The following is a 20,162-nucleotide window of genomic DNA, read 5'->3' on the forward strand; positions in this document are numbered from 1 at the left end:
GAAGAATTGTGGAAGAAAAGCTTGGTGAAGAACAAGCTGGATTCAGGCCAAATAGAGGCTGTCAGAATCAGATCTTCACTTTGTGACAAATAGTCGAAAAAGCATGGGAATATAACAAAGATCTGTATTTAAGTTTTGTCGATTTGGAAAATGCATATGACAAGGTCCCAAGAGAGAAGCTATTCAATACGCTACAGTTGTCAATGGGGCATTATATCAAGCAATACTTAGTCTTTATTTGAGTTGTAGGTCAGCAGTTAGAATTGAAGGAAGTACAGGAAGATGGTTTAATGTTAAATCTGGTGTGAGACAAGAATGTACATTATCCCCTCTGTTATTCATTATCTATATGGATCACATTATGAAGGAAAGTGGTATTAAACATGATATCAAACTTCGAGATGTTAATGTCAGCTCTTTGCTTTATGCGGATGATGTTATACTTCAAAATAAATCCGCTACAAGTCTGCAAGATTCTCTGACTAAATTGAATAACTGGTGTAATAGATATGGTATGAAGGTCAGCAATAAAAAGACAATGAAAATAGGCAGAATCATTGAAAATGTCAACTGCGTTGTGAATGGAGAACCTGTGGAACAAGTAAAACATTTCAGCTATTTAGGCAAGATTTTTACTGAAGATGGTAAATTAAATATAGAAATAGACAACAGAATCAGCAAAGCTGGTATGGTGGGAAGTCAACTGAATAAATTCATATGGAATAAGAGAGAAATTAGTTGGAACACTAAATTAGCTGTATACAAGACAGTGTTCAAACCAGTTTTAACTTATGGATCTGAGAGCTGGGTCAGAAGTAAAACACTTTACAAAAGACTAGAGACCACAGATATGAGAGTCCTGAGAAAGATTATAGGCGTGAACAGATGGCATCAATGGCAATATCATATTAAAAACGAGGATATTAGGAAAGAACTTGACATTGTCAGCATCCAGGAATGCATTAGCAGAGCTAATCTCAGGTGGTATGATCACTTAAACAGAATGGGCGAGGAAAGATTAGCAAAACAAGTGTTCTCTGCCAGGTTGGCAGCAAAACGACCCAGAGGAAGACCAAGATATAGGTGGATTGATACGGTACAAAGTGCCTTAGACGATAGAAATATAAGATCCGATAATGTTGGAGTCTTGACAAGTAACAGACTGATTTGGAGGAAAATTGTAGATAGGAAATTAATAATGATGTACTTTTTTCATGTAGTACTATCATATCCTGTACACCCCTTGAGGGTACATAGCAGGAATTTGATGATGATGATGATATATTTTTTGTATTTTTTTTTAATTTATTTTTTTACATAGTCCAGAAACTGTGCTCTAAAGACTAAACAAGGAACATTTTCAAGACCCTTAAAGCATACAATAAGCAGGATACTGGTCTCACATTGGTTGATGAAATTTATCTTCCACCTAAAAGAGAATCACAAACATCGATGCTTATAGAGGCTGTTGATGCTCATGGTGGGATTCAAGTCTGAAGTCTGTTGACTGGAGAGGGAATAAGCTAACCATTCAGCCAAACAGGCAAGTGAATGCAGAAGAAAGGGGTATCATCTTTTTTTTTATTAAAATCCTCTAGATCAGATATAGTTATAGAAAATTTTTTCACTTTAAAAAATAATAAATTTTACTTGCCAAGAAATTATATTCCTGTTTAATCCTTTACCCAAGTGTAAGAAAACAAATTTTGCACATGAAGCATCTTCGTGATTAGGCTACTTGTATACAGAAGCTTTCAACTTCACATCATTTGCCTCAGTATCCCATAATGCAAAGCACACTTCCTGTCAGACATGCATCTATTGCTATGCATTATGGAAAGGATCATTACTCAGACCAGTTTCAACCTTTACTAAAGTCTCATCAGTGTGAGCCAGATCCAGCAAGGTTAAATTAATACTTATAGAAATCATATATTTTCCATATACAAGCAGCAGAAAGGTGATTTTCTTATTCTGAAGGGATTCATTCATTCATCATGTCAGAATGGAAATGTTGTTTGCATTAAGTGATATTGAGGCAATTCATCTGAAGTGGAGAGTTTCTATATACAAATAGCCTAGCTATGAAGATACATCAAGTGCATACTTTGTTTGCTTACACTTAAGTAGGGTAAAAGATTAAATAGGAATATAATTTCTAGGCAAGTATCATCTACTTTGTAACCAAGTGGAAAAAATTACTTCTGATTCAGAGTATTTTAATAATGATATACATGTCTACTAGTTATACACCCTCTGTCCAAAAAGAAACCGAACATTTTAGAAAATAGAAGAAACTAGTGGCGCCACCTTGTATCTTTTTGTTGTCGAAAGCGGTAACCTTCATTAGTGTTGTGTCAATTGTTTATGACATTTGTTTCATTAGAAGCTGAGTTATAGTGTCAAGAGTGAAAATTTTTTTTTGACGAACAGTCGGTCATCATGATACTCATGCCGTACGCGACAAATTCTCGCTATCAATCGCTTCAAAACTTCGAGATAAAACTCACCGTTGACCGTTTGGCCAGGCGGAATGAATTCTTTGTGGATAATGCCCTTGGTATTGTAGAAAAAATCAGCATTGTCTTTACTTTTGACTTCTCCAAGTGACTTTTTTTTTTTTTTGGATACCCCTCTCTGGTGGTCTCCACTCAGCACTCTGTTTCGTGCTCATACTCAAAACATCATGTTTCTTCACCAGTAACGATCGTTTCAAGGAAGTTTGAGTCCTTACAAGAGGTTTTAATGAGGTCCTTACAGTGTTCAATTCGATGCTTTTTTGGATGTCGGTCAACATGTGGGGAACAAATCGCGAATTCAATTTACAAAGGCCCAAACTCTCGGTCAAAATGTTGTGCACAGCTGAATTTGGAATCCCCAATTCATCCTCAATCAATCTCATGAACGATTTCGGGTTTTCTTTGATGAAAATCATGCACTTTTTGGATGTTAACTTCGCTCAGTCGAGTTTTTGGACAACCCGGCTTTAACACTTATAACATTATCAATCGCAGCAGTAATTGCTTCAAGGGGAATTACTTCTAACTTCGGCTAAATTCAGTGAAACGCCACAGTAAATGTTAGAATATTCGAGACGGAACTATCACTTAAACTTTCACACTGAAACAAAATAAAATAGGACTGTTCTTACCAGGATTAATCCTTAGCACATCAGATTCAATGTGAGCACATTTAAAACTTATATTCACTTATTACTCCGATGGAACACTATTCAAAAGAATTCTTCAAGGAGGTAACTGAATTATTATTTATCACGCTACACAATTCTTGACAGGCTTACTATAAGACAGAATAATTATTCCAAGTTTACTACTGTATATCAAGTTGAGCTTTGTACAATCCTTCCTTAAAGCTATATAGGAATACGTAGTAATTCTAAAACTTAGTGGAATTATTCTGAATCTTCTATTAATCTTCCGGTCTTTTAGTTATCCTATTACGGCACTAAATTCCTATTACTGCCGCCGCTGACTTTACTCTCAGCTATCTCTTAGTTTTCTTCTCGTCTCCGTACATGTCTGAATGCTACTCCCTTGAATTCCCTGCCCTTCAGTCCCCTTGTTTACTTTTACCTCTCGTTTATATGCCTTCCTTCTTCCCGCTTCAAACTTCTTCACTCCGTCCAACTCATTAATTTTCTTTTATCCCAATTATCGAAGCTCGCGCGTTCTATTTTATTTCTATCTCCATGGCAACGATTAAAACAGAACGTAAACATAAGCATTAGCGTTACATAAGGTTATACCTTTACACTGAGTAATGAAAATAATAATAAATATATTACAGTTACTTAATTTCTCTTTCATTTCATTTACAAATAATAATAATAAAATATACGTTACAGTTTATATAAGGCACATAAAAAGTTACATACATAGAATTCTTCATAATATTATTGAAGGAATAAAGTAATAAGTTAAATGTTATTCACTGCAGAGTTCTCTCAATAGTGTAATATACATTAAAATTATATAATTAAATAATAACTGATAAAATTCAAGGATAATACATGAATAATAAATCTTAAGCAAGGGACTAACAATTAATATTTAAACAAGTCTTGCTTAGTATATGGTAGATTATGTTAAATTTGAATGAAGAATAAAAAGATACAAAACAATTTCATTCACAATTTAACAATGGGATACTGAGCAACTGATGTGAAGTCAACAGACTTCTAAATGCAAGTAGCTTAGTTGTGAAGATATATCAAGCACAACCTTTGTTTGCTTACGCTTGTGTAAAGAATTAAACAAAACAATTTCTTGGTGAGTATAATTTACACAATTTACTGCTAAGTTTCATTAGTCACATAAATGGAACAATGACACAGATCCAAATAAAATCTCAATTCAGAATTAATTTTCGGTCAGCTACTCATTTTTGATTTTTAAATTGTATACTGTACAACTAGCAAATCAAACTTTGTAGTGAAGATATGCTATTTAGCTATGTTCTGATTCATACTAACAGCATAATTACAAATAACGATGAAATGAGAAAAGAGCAATTTTCACATGGGTATAAATTACATTCCTTGTGACAGGAGTGTAAGCTAATTCATATCATCTTCATTTATGAAGATGATATGAATTATCTTACAACAGTTGGGAAATATATACAGAAATAGCTTATAACAAAAACTCATGGAGATAAAGTCCGAGATGAAAGTGAGCCAAATGATAAATGTCAGTTGGCCCATGAGCCCCATCTTCAAAAATGGTTGACTTATGTACTGCTAAAACTGTTTTCTTAGTCTTCCTCTGGGTCTGTAGTGTGCTTGTAAAGAGCAAACACACTGAAGAGATGAAGGTGGATGTCTAAGCTGGTGATCCACTTAGATAATTCATGTAAAAATTCAGCACTGATTGGGTTGGCAGTAAAACTAAAGTCCTAAAGAACAGAATAGAAGGAAATATTAGACTAAATTACCATATTCTTGATGATTTTCAGTACTTTGGTTCCTGCATCAATATTTTGACAGTGAAAAGAAAGCAAAAGCTTTTGAATTCCATAATAGTCTAATATCTGGAAATCAAATCTCATCATCATAAACACCAAAATTCATCTGTACAAATCAAGTCATATTTATATATTATTACTATTATTATATGACACTGCCAGGGAGTCCAAAGACTCATCAAGGGAGGGCACCTACTCTACAACTGTCTACTCTACAGTTCATTCTAACCGCAACTATACCAACACCATCTACCGTCCACTACCACCACCACTAGTATCTTCGAAGACAATTGCAAACATCCATGTCCACAGCAGGATTCGAACCTGCAGCCTTTAACCACTCAGCCAACCAGACCAGCAAAATATGGTCTCAGACATGAACATCGCTCAACAAACAGGTAATATCATCGATACTTTGGGACAAGATGCCTTCAAACAATACTAGGATATACGTGGCAAGATCACATTCATAATACTATCTTTCTTGAAGAAGGCTAGCCCCTGAGGATAGCCTTCTTCAAGGATAGCCCCTGAGTTTCAAAATGTTTCAAATAACTTGACAAAAACATTACATAAAAACGTTACAGCCTACATCCGTTTCCAATTTCAGCTTATCATTTTATAGTATAGAGTATCATAGCACACCTGTATCTGCAATCCACATACTCTCCTTCCCCATAATCTGCATTCCAAAATATTAAGATAACCTTTGTATCTCTTCTTTGCACAGCATCTTTATCCCCTTCGAACCCAGATTAAATCTATGCAGAGAGTCCATGTGCAGTTGTATGAAGGCCTTGTAAAGAACCAAAATGACCTCCTTATTCTCACATATCAATATTCGTTTTTCAACATTGCAAGAAAAGAATGATAAGAACATTAGTGTGGCCAGTTTTCACAGATGGAAGTGAGACCTGGGTATTCAAGAAGAGAGTAAGACAACAGATAATGGCCTTTGAAATGTGGTGCTATAGGAGAGCTCTGAAAATCTCATGGACAGAAAATGTGACTAATACAGATGTCCTACAGAGAATGAGAACACAGAGATCTTTATTAGAGGAAATGATCTTAGAGAAAGATGAAACAGTTTTAGAAGGAAAAATTATGGGAAAAGGATCAAGAGATAAAAAATGAAGGACATGGCTTAAAGACATAGGATCATTGGACAGGTTCACATAGCTATGCAGAAACAAAGAGGAAAGCCACCAACAGAGAGAACTGGAAGGACATGGTGCTGCACTCTCTCACTGAGGAAGTTACATGAAGAGAGAGAGAGCATTGCAATTATTCTCTCAGTTGGCAATTTTTGCAATGTGACCTTTGAACTTCAGTTTTTGTCCACTATAACTCCAAGATAGCTAGCCTCATCAACTTCTTGTTAGATAATCCCACCAATATAATAAGCCATTGGAAATCTCATTATGCTAAAGTGATGAGATTTTTATGCCATTGATAGACGAAGGATAATTTGTGTGTTGTGCAGGATGATAAACTTGGAATCTCATATGAAGCAATGAGGTTTCATTATTTATTATATGAGGTTTCATATAATATCCAAGAGTAAGCAAACAAAGTTTGCGCTTGAAGTCTCTTCAGGACTGAGGCAACTCGTGGTAAAGGTGGACCAAGCTCTCATCACTCCTTGTCTCAGTATCTCCCATAATGCAAAGCACATTCTTGCGGACATGTATAATGCTATGCATTAAGAGAAGGGCCACTACCCAGACCAGTTTCGACCATACACCTTTTGGCAACTCGTATAGGTAAATATGACTTCTGCGTTGCTTCTGTCTTAGTATAACCACTTCTGGGTCTGGTTCCCACTGACGAGACCTCAATAAAGGTCGATAAAGGACATCACTTTGCTGACATTATACGTGTTAGCAAGAAGATGTGCTCTGCATTATGGGAGATACTGAGACAAGGAGTGATGAGAGCTTGGTCAGCCTTTACTACGAGTTGCCTCAGTCCTGAAGATACTTCAGGTGCAAACTTTGTTTGCTTACACTTGGATAAAGGATTAAACTAAATTTATTATAGTCTTAACCAAGTGGGGAAAAAACTTCCAACAAGGTTTCATATAGAGACTGTTGTCTTTCTGTCTTCCTTCTATCCTTTGAAAGATACCCTTAGTGTTTAACTGGAAAGCTTGCTTTTCAATAAGGTAGCCAAACAAAAAATCACACAAAGGCATTTGAAACTTTGCCGAAAACTTCAATGAACTATGCACATGCTTAGCAGTCACTAAGTATGATCAATGTTATTTTCAACCACTAAATACTTAAATAAGATAACTGAAATTGAGTTTAATAATAATATTACTCAATATTATTATTATTAATAATACTTAAGGCTGACAAAGGCAATTCTACCATAATCTTAAATACAAAGGATTATGTATCAAAAATCTCAATTTTACTCTACAACACATCTATTTACTGTCAATTAGATTCTGACCCTACTTGGATGAACCATATAGAAACCAACAACCTTTTGAGTAACATGACCACAAGGCCCACAGATCTTAACAGGAAACTGAAATCCATACATCCATTAACCCCACCTTTATATGGATAGCCGAAAGTACACGACTGACATGCCTCTTTGTCCGATTATAGATGGGTTAAACTCACCAACTTATTTATTATCCAAACATTTCAAACATCTTCTAAAAGCACACACTAGAAATACAGATGCATATATCAAAAATACACAGCACTTTGTTGAAAGGCTAAGAAAAATCTTCATATCAAGAAGAGACATTTCAGCAAGTTTAGATGTTGTGTCTTTATTTAAAAATGTGCCGATGAATGAAGTTATGACCCTCATAGAAAACCTGTTTCTTCAAGACATCTCCCAACTTTATAAACATTGTCTCAATTCAAATTTCTTCAGGTGGAATGAAAAAATCTACAAACAACTTTCAGGCCTTGTGATGGGAAGTTCTCCATCTCCTCCATGTGTGGACTTACTTATGGAAAAGTTCAAAAATGACATCTTATTGTGTAGGGGATCCTAATCTGTCAGTGTGGTGGAGATATGTTGACGACATTTATAATATGGAAACACAGTGTGGCAGAGCTATATGATTTTCTAACATCCATAAACATGTTTCACCATAAAATCAAGTTCACCTTAGAACTTGAAAATGAAGGGAAATTACCTTTTCTGGACATATTAATTACAAAACAAACGAACGAAAGCATTTGTTTTAATGTGTACTGTAAGTCGACCCACACAGGTCGTTACATGCATTTCGCCTCATTACACCATATTTCATAGAAATTAAGCATTATACATATGGTGAAGAACAGGGCGAGCTCTATTATAAGAGATGAAAGAATATTAAAAGAAGAATTAGATTTTATTCTCCAAATATTAACCAATAATGGATATCTGAAAAAAAATAACAAAAAGAATGCTATTAACCAACCCTTCCCCACAACAAATCCAGGACACTCATTACAGGACTTCAATTTCCATTCATTTTGTTGGCATACTTTCACAAAAAATTGCCAACCTCCTAAGATTTCTCAACATTCAGGTAGCCTTCAAACTGATAGGACAGTACAGAATATGTTATGCTCACCTAAAGACCAGAATGCTTGCAATAAACACCCTGGAGTTTACAACATTCCATGTGGCCTGAATTATATCAGACAAACTTTAAGAAGTCTAGAAATAAGATAAAAAAAGAGCACACTGGAGATGTCAACAACAGAGAGGACAGTTCTGGTTTAGCATTCCATTTTTCCAACGCTAACTATAACACTGAACGGGATAAAAGTACTATGCCATACATAGACGATGAATACAGCTCCCACAACATAAAAAAGCCGCAGTAGTAATCTGCTCACAAGGCACCCTGAACAGAAACCAAGTAATGATGCTTAGTGATATCTGGAAATCACTCATAAGATCTCTCCACATATCAAAATTTAATTTCGCAGCTAATTATAGGATGCAACTGCTTAACAATGACTGACCAAGTGCTAGCATCCATGCTCCATGTATTTGTATTGTGTAACAGTTCCTATGAATTTGGTATTTTTCATTTTTCAGTTATGTATTGATTCATAACCTAAACTCGTTTGTTTTAAGTTGATATATATATGTATATTCATCTAACCCAGAAGAAGCCAGTTAACATGGTGAAACTAGTCGGTTACTAGTTGTATCAAATTCTGACCAATAAAAACCCAATTTCAGTTATCTTATTTAAGTCATAAAGTATATTTGAGTTAAATTTAAATGTCCAGTTTCCATGACATACAGTGTTCACAATTCAGATAAGTAAATTCGGATAGAGTAAATAATAATGTTTTTATAAAGCAGTAACAAAGTATATAGTGCTGAAGTCTGATTTTGCTTTTCACTGATGTGATATAAACGTACCTATTGGTATATAGCCAGAAAATATATCTTCTGTATTTTGTGGTAACTGAAAGAGAAACATAAAATTCTTCATTGTAATAAAATTTCAATTTAGAAAAATTTAAAATGAAGCATTTGTGATGCTACAATGCTCTGATCAGAAAATTAAAAACATTTTCTTGCACAAATTTAAATTTTTTCACGTTAGAAAATCAATAGTACCCAATTATATTCTCAGTCTTAAATCATGCATACTATTATTATAACAGGCCTTCTATGAAGTTGTATGACTCATTTGGGAAGTCCACTTCCAAACACCATAAAATCTATTGAATCACTCTTTAAACACCTTCACTGTATGCACTCTCCATATTACCATATATGAATATATGATTATAAATACTTTCCCGGCTATCAGACATTTAGAAGTATTTTTTATAGTCATAATACAGGGTGTTCCAAAATTCACGCAAGAAGTAATTTTGATAGAAAACACAGGTTTTTAATTAAAAATTGTAATTTCTTATTGATTCATAAAGTATACAGTATAGGGTTATGCATGGAATAGCATATCGGGTAAATGGCCTCCATGGCTTTGCTGGCACATACGCACTCTTTTGTCGAAATTTTCCATGACCGTTTTGCATAAATGTGGCTGAATTTCGTTGATACAGTGCTCAATTTCCTCCTTCAAGGCGTGGGTGGTCGTGGGCTTGTTGGCATAAAACCTTAGACTTCCAAAAACCCCAAAGAAAAAAGTCCAACGGCATTAAGTCACATGATCTGGGCAGCAAATTCTGATCACCAAAACGGGAAATTGCACGACCAGGAAATGACTCATGCAGTAATTGAATTGTTTCTCGGGTTGTATGGCATGTGGCACCGTCTTGTTGAAACGACATGTCGTCCACATTCATATCTTGCAATTTAGGCATAAAAAACTGGATTATCATGTCGCAATAGCAAGCACCATTACCTGTTATTTATTATTATTATTATTATTCAGGCCTCCATGGAGTCAAAAGACTCATCGTGGGAGGTCCCTTCCTAAGAAACACAAAGTCTATCAAGACTCGAGGGAAGGCCCCCCCCCTAAGAAACATAAAGTCTATCATACCACTCCTTGAACTCATTGACCGTTCTCGCTCTCACCACTCCATCAGGCAATGCATTCCATGGTTCAACCACCCTCCATGCAAAGAAACCACTCCTAACCCTCTTGCTCACAGTTTCCTTTCGTAACTTCCAGGGATGGCCTCTTGTCATCACTCCTTCCCACTGTTCAACCAAGCAAAAGAACTCCCCAGTGTCAACCCTGTAACCACCTCTCAACAGTTTAAAAGTCTCAATCATATCACCTCTCCTTCTTCTATCCACCAAACTCTGCAGTCTACATTCCCTCAGCCGATCCTCTGTTGGATTTTTCTCTAGTTTTCCATTTTAGTCCAAATTTTTCTTCTTTTTTCTTCAAATTCTTCTATCCACGGTACTATCTCAAGCCAGCTTTTTAAGTCTATAACGATCACCTAACATCTAGTCCCACACATTCCTTTTTCTTCCTCACCTCAAATCAGGACTATATGATCACTTTTCCATTAACTGGGACAAGGATGACATTTCAATCCTCAAATTCTCAATCACTATGACCAAATTCAAACCTACTAATCTTTACTTCCACCACATGCTACCAAAGAACATTGTGCTTTGAGAATTTAGAAACTGAGTTCCTTATATATATTGCTTCATCTGTCAAATCTATACCACAATTCTGCTAATCTAATTGGAGTAAACGTTTTTGCTAATCATCTCTATGTTTACTAAATATTCTATTCTACCTATCTCTAATTTCTTCCTGATATACCACCTCAGAAGACACAACTCATTTACTATTATTATCCAACACCTCCAAGGACTTATTGTAAGAGGGCACACCGCACAACTGCTATCAACACTACTTAATATGTCATTTACATATTATGTAATCCAACAGTCACACTATGCTACCACCCACTAATATATTACATAATTTTATTATTATTATTTGACACCTCCAGAGAGTCCAAAGGACTCATCGAGGGAGGGAACTTGTTCTACACCTCTGTCTCCACCACTCAATTGACCAACTGACTGCAACTACACCAACACTATCTACTGTTGCACCACTAGTATAATAAATTTAGTTTAATCCTTTATCCAAGTGTGAGCAAACAAAGTTTGCGCCTGAAAGTATCTTCAGGACTGGGTTAAGGTGGTACACACCAGGGCAACTCGTTGCAAAGGTGGAGCAAGCTACCAACACTCCTATCCTAGTATCTCCTATAATGCAAAACACATCTCCTTGCGGATATGTCTATTGTTATGCATTAAGGGAAGGGCCACTACACAGACCGGTTTCGACCTTTATTGAGGTCTCTTCAGTGGGAGCCAGGCCCAAGTCGAGATATCAGGCAGAAGCATTTGCAGGTCATCTCCACCTATAGGAATTGCCAATTGGTGTGCCACCCTTTTTTAATAAATTACTCTGGATTTAGAGAAAGATGTTGAAAGTTTATTTTCCACTTGGTTAGAGTATAATAAATTTAGTTTAATCCTTTATCCAAGTGTGAGCAAACAAAGTTTGCGCCTGAAAGTATCTTCAGGACTGGGTTAAGGTGGTACACACCAGGGCAACTCGTTGCAAAGGTGGAGCAAGCTACCAACACTCCTATCCTAGTATCTCCTATAATGCAAAACACATCTCCTTGCGGATATGTCTATTGTTATGCATTAAGGGAAGGGCCACTACACAGACCGGTTTCGACCTTTATTGAGGTCTCTTCAGTGGGAGCCAGGCCCAAGTCGAGATATCAGGCAGAAGCATTTGCAGGTCATCTCCACCTATAGGAATTGCCAATTGGTGTGCCACCCTTTTTTAATAAATTACTCTGGATTTAGAGAAAGATGTTGAAAGTTTATTTTCCACTTGGTTAGCGTATAATAAATTTAGTTTAATCCTTTATCCAAGTGTGAGCAAACAAAGTTTGCGCCTGAAAGTATCTTCAGGACTGGGTTAAGGTGGTACACACCAGGGCAACTCGTTGCAAAGGTGTTTTTGGTAGCTTGCTCCACCTTTGCAACGAGTTGCCCTGGTGTGTACCACCTTAACCCAGTCCTGAAGATACTTTCAGGCGCAAACTTTGTTTGCTCACACTTGGATAAAGGATTAAACTAAATTTATTATACTCTAACCAAGTGGAAAATAAACTTTCAACATCTTTCTCTAAATCCAGAGTAATTTATTAAAAAAGGGTGGCACACCAATTGGCAATTCCTATAGGTGGAGATGACCTGCAAATGCTTCTGCCTGATATCTCGACTTGGGCCTGGCTCCCACTGAAGAGACCTCAATAAAGGTCGAAACCGGTCTGTGTAGTGGCCCTTCCCTTAATGCATAACAATAGACATATCCGCAAGGAGATGTGTTTTGCATTATAGGAGATACTAGGATAGGAGTGTTGGTAGCTTGCTCCACCTTTGCAACGAGTTGCCCTGGTGTGTACCACCTTAACCCAGTCCTGAAGATACTTTCAGGCGCAAACTTTGTTTGCTCACACTTGGATAAAGGATTAAACTAAATTTATTATACTCTAACCAAGTGGAAAATAAACTTTCAGCACCACTAGTATTTCCACAGACAATCACAAACATCCATGCCCACGGCAGGATTCGAACCCGCAACCTTTTGGCTGGAGAGCGGACACGCTAACCACTCGGCCAACCAGGCAGGCAAGGCCTGCTAACGGTATTTCTGTCTGTTAACTGCATGTAATTGTTGCCCAATTTGCCTGTATAATCTGTTAAAAGTAATATTTCAACTTCATTCCATCTCATTCCCTCTCCTTCTCACATACATTTTCTATCAACTATGTTTCACTAATATCAAATCTTTTGACAGACTATGCCTATCAGGGACAAAAAAAGTCATTCCTCTTCTTCACGATACTTCTAGCATTTGTGTTTTTTTTTCTTTTAACATCAATCACACACAAAAGATGCTGCAGAAGGTTAGTGGAGTAGGAACTATCAATCTTTTTCTTGTAAAACTGGAAGCTGCAGTTGTGTCAAGGAAACATTGTGGGTGAAAGGCTTTTCCAGAGAACAGAGGAAGATAAAATTAAAGCAAAACAGGAGAAGGCTAGGTGTGTTTGCAGCTGAAATATAAAAGGATGTTAGGTGGACACCAGTTATGTGTTAAAAGGCTTAGCACTAAGTGGAGGAATGTAGAGCACTTAAGACTGTACTTGTGAAAAAAAAAAAAAAAAAAAAAGTTGAAATAAAGTGGCAAATTAATTACCAAAGTGAGTTGCTGGGAGAGAGTTTTGTGCACTATCCCAAACATGTGAACAGCATTCTAAGGTTGGGCAATTTGGGAATTTTACTACAAGAAAAGGCTGTTAACAGTACATGATAAATGTCTGAGAGAAGCATTATCAAACTGCATACACAATATCAGGAGTAATCAGGTAGGAAGAAGTTAAATGGACGAGTTGAGTTGCATCACCAAGCAGAATCTGTCAAAAAAAGAAAAAAAAAAACATCGTTGAGGGAATTTAAGAGACACATGAGCAATTCAAAACAAAGGCAAGAAGAATAACCAGCATGGTAAGGAAGCCAATTTAGATTTTGAGAGAAAATGCAATGAGTGAAACAATATAATTCCAAAGAGATCCTTTGGTATATAGTGAGCAAAATAATTATGGATGGATAACTTGAAAGAATGCAGATGACAGGGAGGTGAAATAAGCAGAAGAAATAGGTGAATTAACAAATGGTCAAGAATTTAGGCTCAGGTGAAGGTTTACATTCATATTACGCTTTAATAGTTTACATTAAATAAAATGTTTTGTGCTGTAAATTATTTAATTTACAGCACAAAGAGAAACAATCAAATGACAGGTTTAATCGCTTCAATATTTTGTCTCGGTCACAGAGACATCTTCAGGAATATAATGTTAAACTTGTAATAACACAAACAGAAAACACAAGTAACAATAAGCAGAAGAAATGAGATCAGAATAAATTAAGATTAAAGTTCTATGAGGGGGGGGGGGTACCCTCTATGGATACTGTTGACTAGCCTAAGATGTTGGGCGGGAGGAATAAAAATTAAAGTTTCCCAAATTTCGGGAAATTTATCACCATCATCATCAAATTCCTGCCATGTACCCTCAAGGGGTGTACAGGATATGACAGTACTACATGAAAAAACTACATCATTACCAACTTCCTATCTACAATTTTCCTCCAAATCAGTCTGTTACTTGTCAAGACTCCAACATTATCAGATCTTATATTTCTATCGTCTAAGGCACTTTGTACCGTATCAATCCACCTATATCTTGGTCTTCCTCTGGGTCGTTTTCCTGCCAACCTGGCAGAGAACACTTGTTTTGCTAATCTTTCCTCTCCCATTCTATTTAAGTGACCATACCATCTGAGATTAGCTCTGCTAATGCATCTGGATGCTGACAATGTCAAGTTCTTTCCTAATATCCTCATTTTTAATATGATATTGCCATTGATGCCATCTGTTCACGCCTCTAATCTTTCTCAGGACTCTCATATCTGCGGTCTCTAGTCTTTGGTCAAGTGTTTTACTTCTGACCCAGCTCTCAGATCCATAAGTTAAAATTGGTTTGAACACAGTCTTGTATACAGCTAATTTAGTGTTCCGACTAATTTCTTTCTTATTCCATATGAATTTATTCAATTGACTTCCCACGATACCAGCTTTGCTGATTCTGTTGTCTATTTCTATATTTAGTTTACCATCTTCAGTAAAAATTGTGCCTAAGTAGCTGAAATGTTTTACTTGTTCCACAGGTTCTCCATTCACAACACAGTTGATATTTTCAATGATTCTGCCTAATTTCATTGTCTTTGTCTTTTTATTGCTGACCTTCATACCATATCTATTACAACAGCTATTCAATTTAGTCAGAGAATCTTGCAGACTTGTAGCGGATTTATTTAGAAGTATAACATCATCCACATAAAGCAAAGAGCTGACATTAACATCTCCAATTTTAATATCAGGTTTAATACCACATTCCTTCATAATGTGATCCATATAGATAATGAATAACAGAGGGGATAATGTACATCCTTGTCTCACACCAGATTTAACATTAAACCATCTTCCTGTACTTCCTTCAATTCTAACTGCTGACTCACAACTCAAATAAAGACTAAGTATTGCTTGATATAATGCCCCATTGACACCATATAACTGCAGCATATTGAATAGCTTCTCTCTTGGCACCTTGTCATATGCCTTTTCCAAATCGACAAAACTTAAATACAGATCTTTGTTATATTCCCATGCTTTCTCGACTATTTGTCGTAAAGTGAAGATCTGATCCTGACAGCCTCTATTTGGCCTGAATCCAGTTTGTTCTTCACCAAGCTTTTCTTCCACAATTCTTCTCAACCGTTTCTCAAGTATACTTGCATAGATCTTGCCAGGAACACTCAGTAGGGAAATACCTCTGTAATTCTCACATTCAGTTTTATTTCCCTTTTTATATATGGGTACTATGAGAGCTCTACTCCAATCATCGGGAATTCGTCCCTCTGTCCAGGCTTTCTGAACTATGCAGTGCAGCCACTGTAAGACTCTTATACCACCATACTTCAGCATTTCTGGTCGAATATCATCTACTCCTGCTGCCTTTTCACATTTCAAGCCTTTGATGGCTTTTTCTACTTCAAGTATGGATATGTATTCCTGACTGCATGCCTGGTCAGTGTTTTTTATCACTGTGCTGTAATCACTGCTTGTTTCATTTAGCAGTTTTTCAAAGTAATTACTCCATACTTCAAGGATATCTTTGTCTCCTGTTTTCATTTCACCTTTATCATCTCTAATTCCTTTTACAGCACTCTTTCCTCCATTCCTAAGCTTCTTCAACAACCTCCAGAATATTTTGCCACCTTCTTGATATTTTCGGGAAATTTAATACAATCATATTTATTAAGATAAAGCATGTTATTTTTTTTAACCACCGAACCGGCCAGGACGTCTATAGATGTCCAGCTAAATCTGGATACGACTCTCTCTTATTGAATAGCATGAATAATAATAATTATTATTATTATCTGAGACCTCCAGGGAGTCAAGGACTCATCGAGGGAGGCTGTAAGTTACTCAATCAAGCTATCATACCGTCCCTTAAATTCATTTACACTAGATGCACTCATTGCCCTTAAGGGCAAATTATTCCACTCACTCACTGCTCTCTGAGAGAAAAACCTAGCTCTTACCCCTCTCTTGACTGAGAACAACCTTAAATTCCATGGATGCCCCAGTGTTCTCTCCCCGCCTTCCATATAATGAAAAATTTCATCATTTGAAATGCTATAACACCCATTCAAAAGTTTATAGACCTCTATCATATCACCCCTCTTTCTCCTGTTAAAGAGTCTGTAATCCACATACTCGCAATCTGTCCTCATAATCTAAATCCTATAATCTGGATATAATCTTTGTAACTCTTCTTTGCACCCTTTCCACAGCTTCTTTATCACCTTGGAACCCGGGAGACCAAATCTGAGCACAGTAATCCAAGTGTCTTATCAAAGACTTATAAAGAGGCAAAATTACTTCCTTATCCTTTATTACTTCCTTATTATTCCACTCACTCACTGCTCAGAGAGCAGTGAGTGAGTGGAATAATTTTCCCTTAAGGGCAATGAGTGCATCTAGTGTAAATGAATTTAAGGGACGGTATGATAGCTTGATTGAGTAACTTACAGCCTCCCTCGATGAGTCCTTGACTCCCTGGAGGTCTCAGATAATAATAATAATTATTATTATTATTCATGCTATTCAATAAGAGAGAGTCGTATCCAGATTTAGCTGGACATCTATAGACGTCCTGGCCGGTTGGGTGGTTAAAAAAAATAACATGCTTTATCTTAATAAATATGATTGTATTAAATTTCCCGAAATTTGGGAAACTTTAATTTTTATTCCTCCCGCCCAACATCTTAGGCTAGTCAACAGTATCCAAAGAGGATACCCACCCCCTCATAGAACTTTAATCTTAATTTATTCTGATCTCATTTCTTCCGCTTATTGTTACTTGTGTTTTCTATAACATGTCAAGGTTCGCTTAAGCAGAGAAATTATCCTCCGAGTTGTATTTGCAACTTTTGCTATGTGACCTTTGAACTTTAAATTCTCATCCACCAATACACCAAGATCCCTTGCCTCTTCAGTTTCTTGTAGCATAACCCCGCTAATATAATATGCCACTGGATCTCTAATCATGCCAAAGTGCATAACTTTACACTCACTAACATTAAACTGACAGCAATTTTCGTTTGCCCAGATTTCCAGTCTATTCAAATCATTTTGTAATTGCTGAATATCAGTAGCATCCCTGATTGTCCTGCCTATCTTCGCATCATCAGCAAACAATTGCAAATCTGATGATAGATCCTGCTTGAAGTCATTAATGTATAAATTGAACAATAATGGCCCAAGGACTGAACCCTGAGGTACACCACTGGTTACCTTAAATCTGGCAGATTTACACCCACTGTATACCACTTATTGATATCTGTCTGTTAGCCATCCCCTGATCCAAGTCAATAGATTATGTTCTGATCCCATATTCTCCAGTTTACTCAACAGCCTATCGTGCGGTATCTTATCAAATGCCTTAGAAAAATCCAACATTATCATAGTGTATCCATTTCCTTTATCCAACTCGGCCATAACATTGTTATAAAATGAGCAAATTGCTAAAACATGACTTTCCTTTAGTAAACCCATACTGTTCCCTGCAGAGTATAGAATTATCATCTACCCATTTCTGTATGCGAGTTCTTACTAACTTCTCTAAAATCTTCATTACCACACCAGAAATACTAATAGGTCGGTAGTTAGACACATCAGTTTTTGCACCGCCCTTGTGCAATGGAACTACATTACATTCCTTCCATTCCTGGGGTATCATTCCTGAGTTGAGACTCAAGTTATACAAATGTGTGAAAGGTCTAGCCAATTGAACTGAACATTCCTTTAATAAATGAGCAGATATTCCATCTGTCCCTATTGCCAAATTCTTATCCAGGTTATGCAAAAGCTCTTCAACTTCATTTTCATGAACCTCTTAACTCTTCATCCAACATAGCAGCACCACTGTGCACCACACTACATACACCTGGTTGATATATCTTAGCAAAGTGAGCACTCATTAACTGAACAATCTCCTTAGCTTTCGACACTCATGTACCAACTGCATTCAATAAAGTTATTCTTCCACGTTCATTCTTTCTTTTGCTTGCGGCATAACGATAAAATTCTTTTGGATTGCCTTTAGCTTGCATGGCCAATTTTTTTCATACTCCGTTTTAGCTTTTCTCATAATACTCGTCACTTTTATATTTCATAACTCCTCTCACTCTTATTCTCACGATATTCTTTCCACATCATCTTCTTCTTGTGGACTTCTAGCTTAATAAGGCTGCACATCCATTTCACACCCAACCTATTTACTCTTCGAGCACTAGGGATACATTCAGATACCGCCTCATTTAAGCACTTTTTCAAAGATTCCCATGAATTGCTGACATTTTTTCTATTCAGTAACTGATACCATGGGACCAAAGATAGTATTCTTCTAAGTCGATCAAAATTTCCAGCTTTGTAGTTCAACATGTAGCCTGTTTTAATCGGAGCTTCAATACAAGTAGATACTTCCCAAGAAAGAACAGCATGATCACTATCACCAACTGGTGGTAAAACAGCCATATTCTTGACAGATATCCCTTCTGACGTTATGAGCAAATCCAACACTCTTTGACCTTGAGTTCCTTCTTTCACATGCTGCTTGAGAAAGTTATCCCACGACAATTCAATAAATTCCTGTTCTTTCTGATCATGAGATTTCTCTTCTATCCAATCAATGTTTGGAAAATTAAAGTCACCCATAATGATCATTCGTTTGGTACCCATAAGGCTAAATTGGTGATGCATTTCTTCGTCCCCTACAACTGAGCTGCCAGGCCTGTAGCAACACCCCACCATATATTTTATTCTGTTAACCTCCACTTCACACCAAATAGACTCAAACTCATCACTACATGGGACATTGTTACCATCACTGTTTTCTTGTATTTCTACCCTAACTGGACTTAAGTCATCTGATATCATTAGTAGCACTCCTCCTATCTCTTCAGTCATTCCTAAAAATAGTATATCCGTTATTACACTCGATCCCACTTACCATATCTGATTCTGATAGCCAGGTTTCACTAATGCCAACAATCTTAGGCCACATCGTATTCAATAAAGCAACAAACTCAACCCTTTTGTTTCTAATGCACCTGGCATTTGTGTACAGACATAATAAATTACGACCTAGCCCATTCTTATAATAGACATTGTATTTGCAATGTAATTGCAAATACAATGTCTATTATAAGAATGGGCTTATATAATATATAATAATTGCAATGTATTTGGTCTTGTTCTAGAATTTTCTCTTCTCCCTTAAAAGGGAAAAGAGACATACTTAAAAGGTCCGAACCCAATGCATATTTTTCCACTCCTACGCCACGTATATAACTATGTTCAAAGGCATTTATATCTTTATTACGTTTGTATACCATAGCTGAACTTTAACATGCATTTTTCTCATTCCTCCCATGATCTAGTTTCCCTGACTCTCTGCATTAAGTCTCATGCCAAGAAGTAATTTCTCCGGGCTTCTGATGCCAATGAATTCGAGTACAGGCCATTATTCTTATACAAATCA

General features: G+C 36.5%; 1 protein-coding gene across 2 annotated transcripts in view; it reads right to left on the minus strand.

Annotated features, from left to right (window-relative positions):
• LOC150108020 (large ribosomal subunit protein mL62-like) overlaps positions 1-20,162 on the minus strand; it is a 121,968-nt gene that overhangs the window by 84,491 nt on the left and 17,315 nt on the right. For both annotated transcript variants that reach the window (XM_090390580.1, XM_090390579.1), the window contains exon 2: positions 9,379-9,424. In XM_090390580.1, coding sequence (XP_090246706.1) covers positions 9,379-9,424 — 46 coding nt within the window. The remainder of the gene's footprint in view (positions 1-9,378; positions 9,425-20,162) is intronic.

Source organism: Typopeltis vanoorti, chromosome 3, assembly GCF_054136105.1.
Source record: "Typopeltis vanoorti isolate ZY-2024b chromosome 3, IOZ_Tvanoo_1.0, whole genome shotgun sequence".
Lineage (NCBI taxonomy): Eukaryota > Metazoa > Arthropoda > Arachnida > Uropygi > Thelyphonidae > Typopeltis > Typopeltis vanoorti.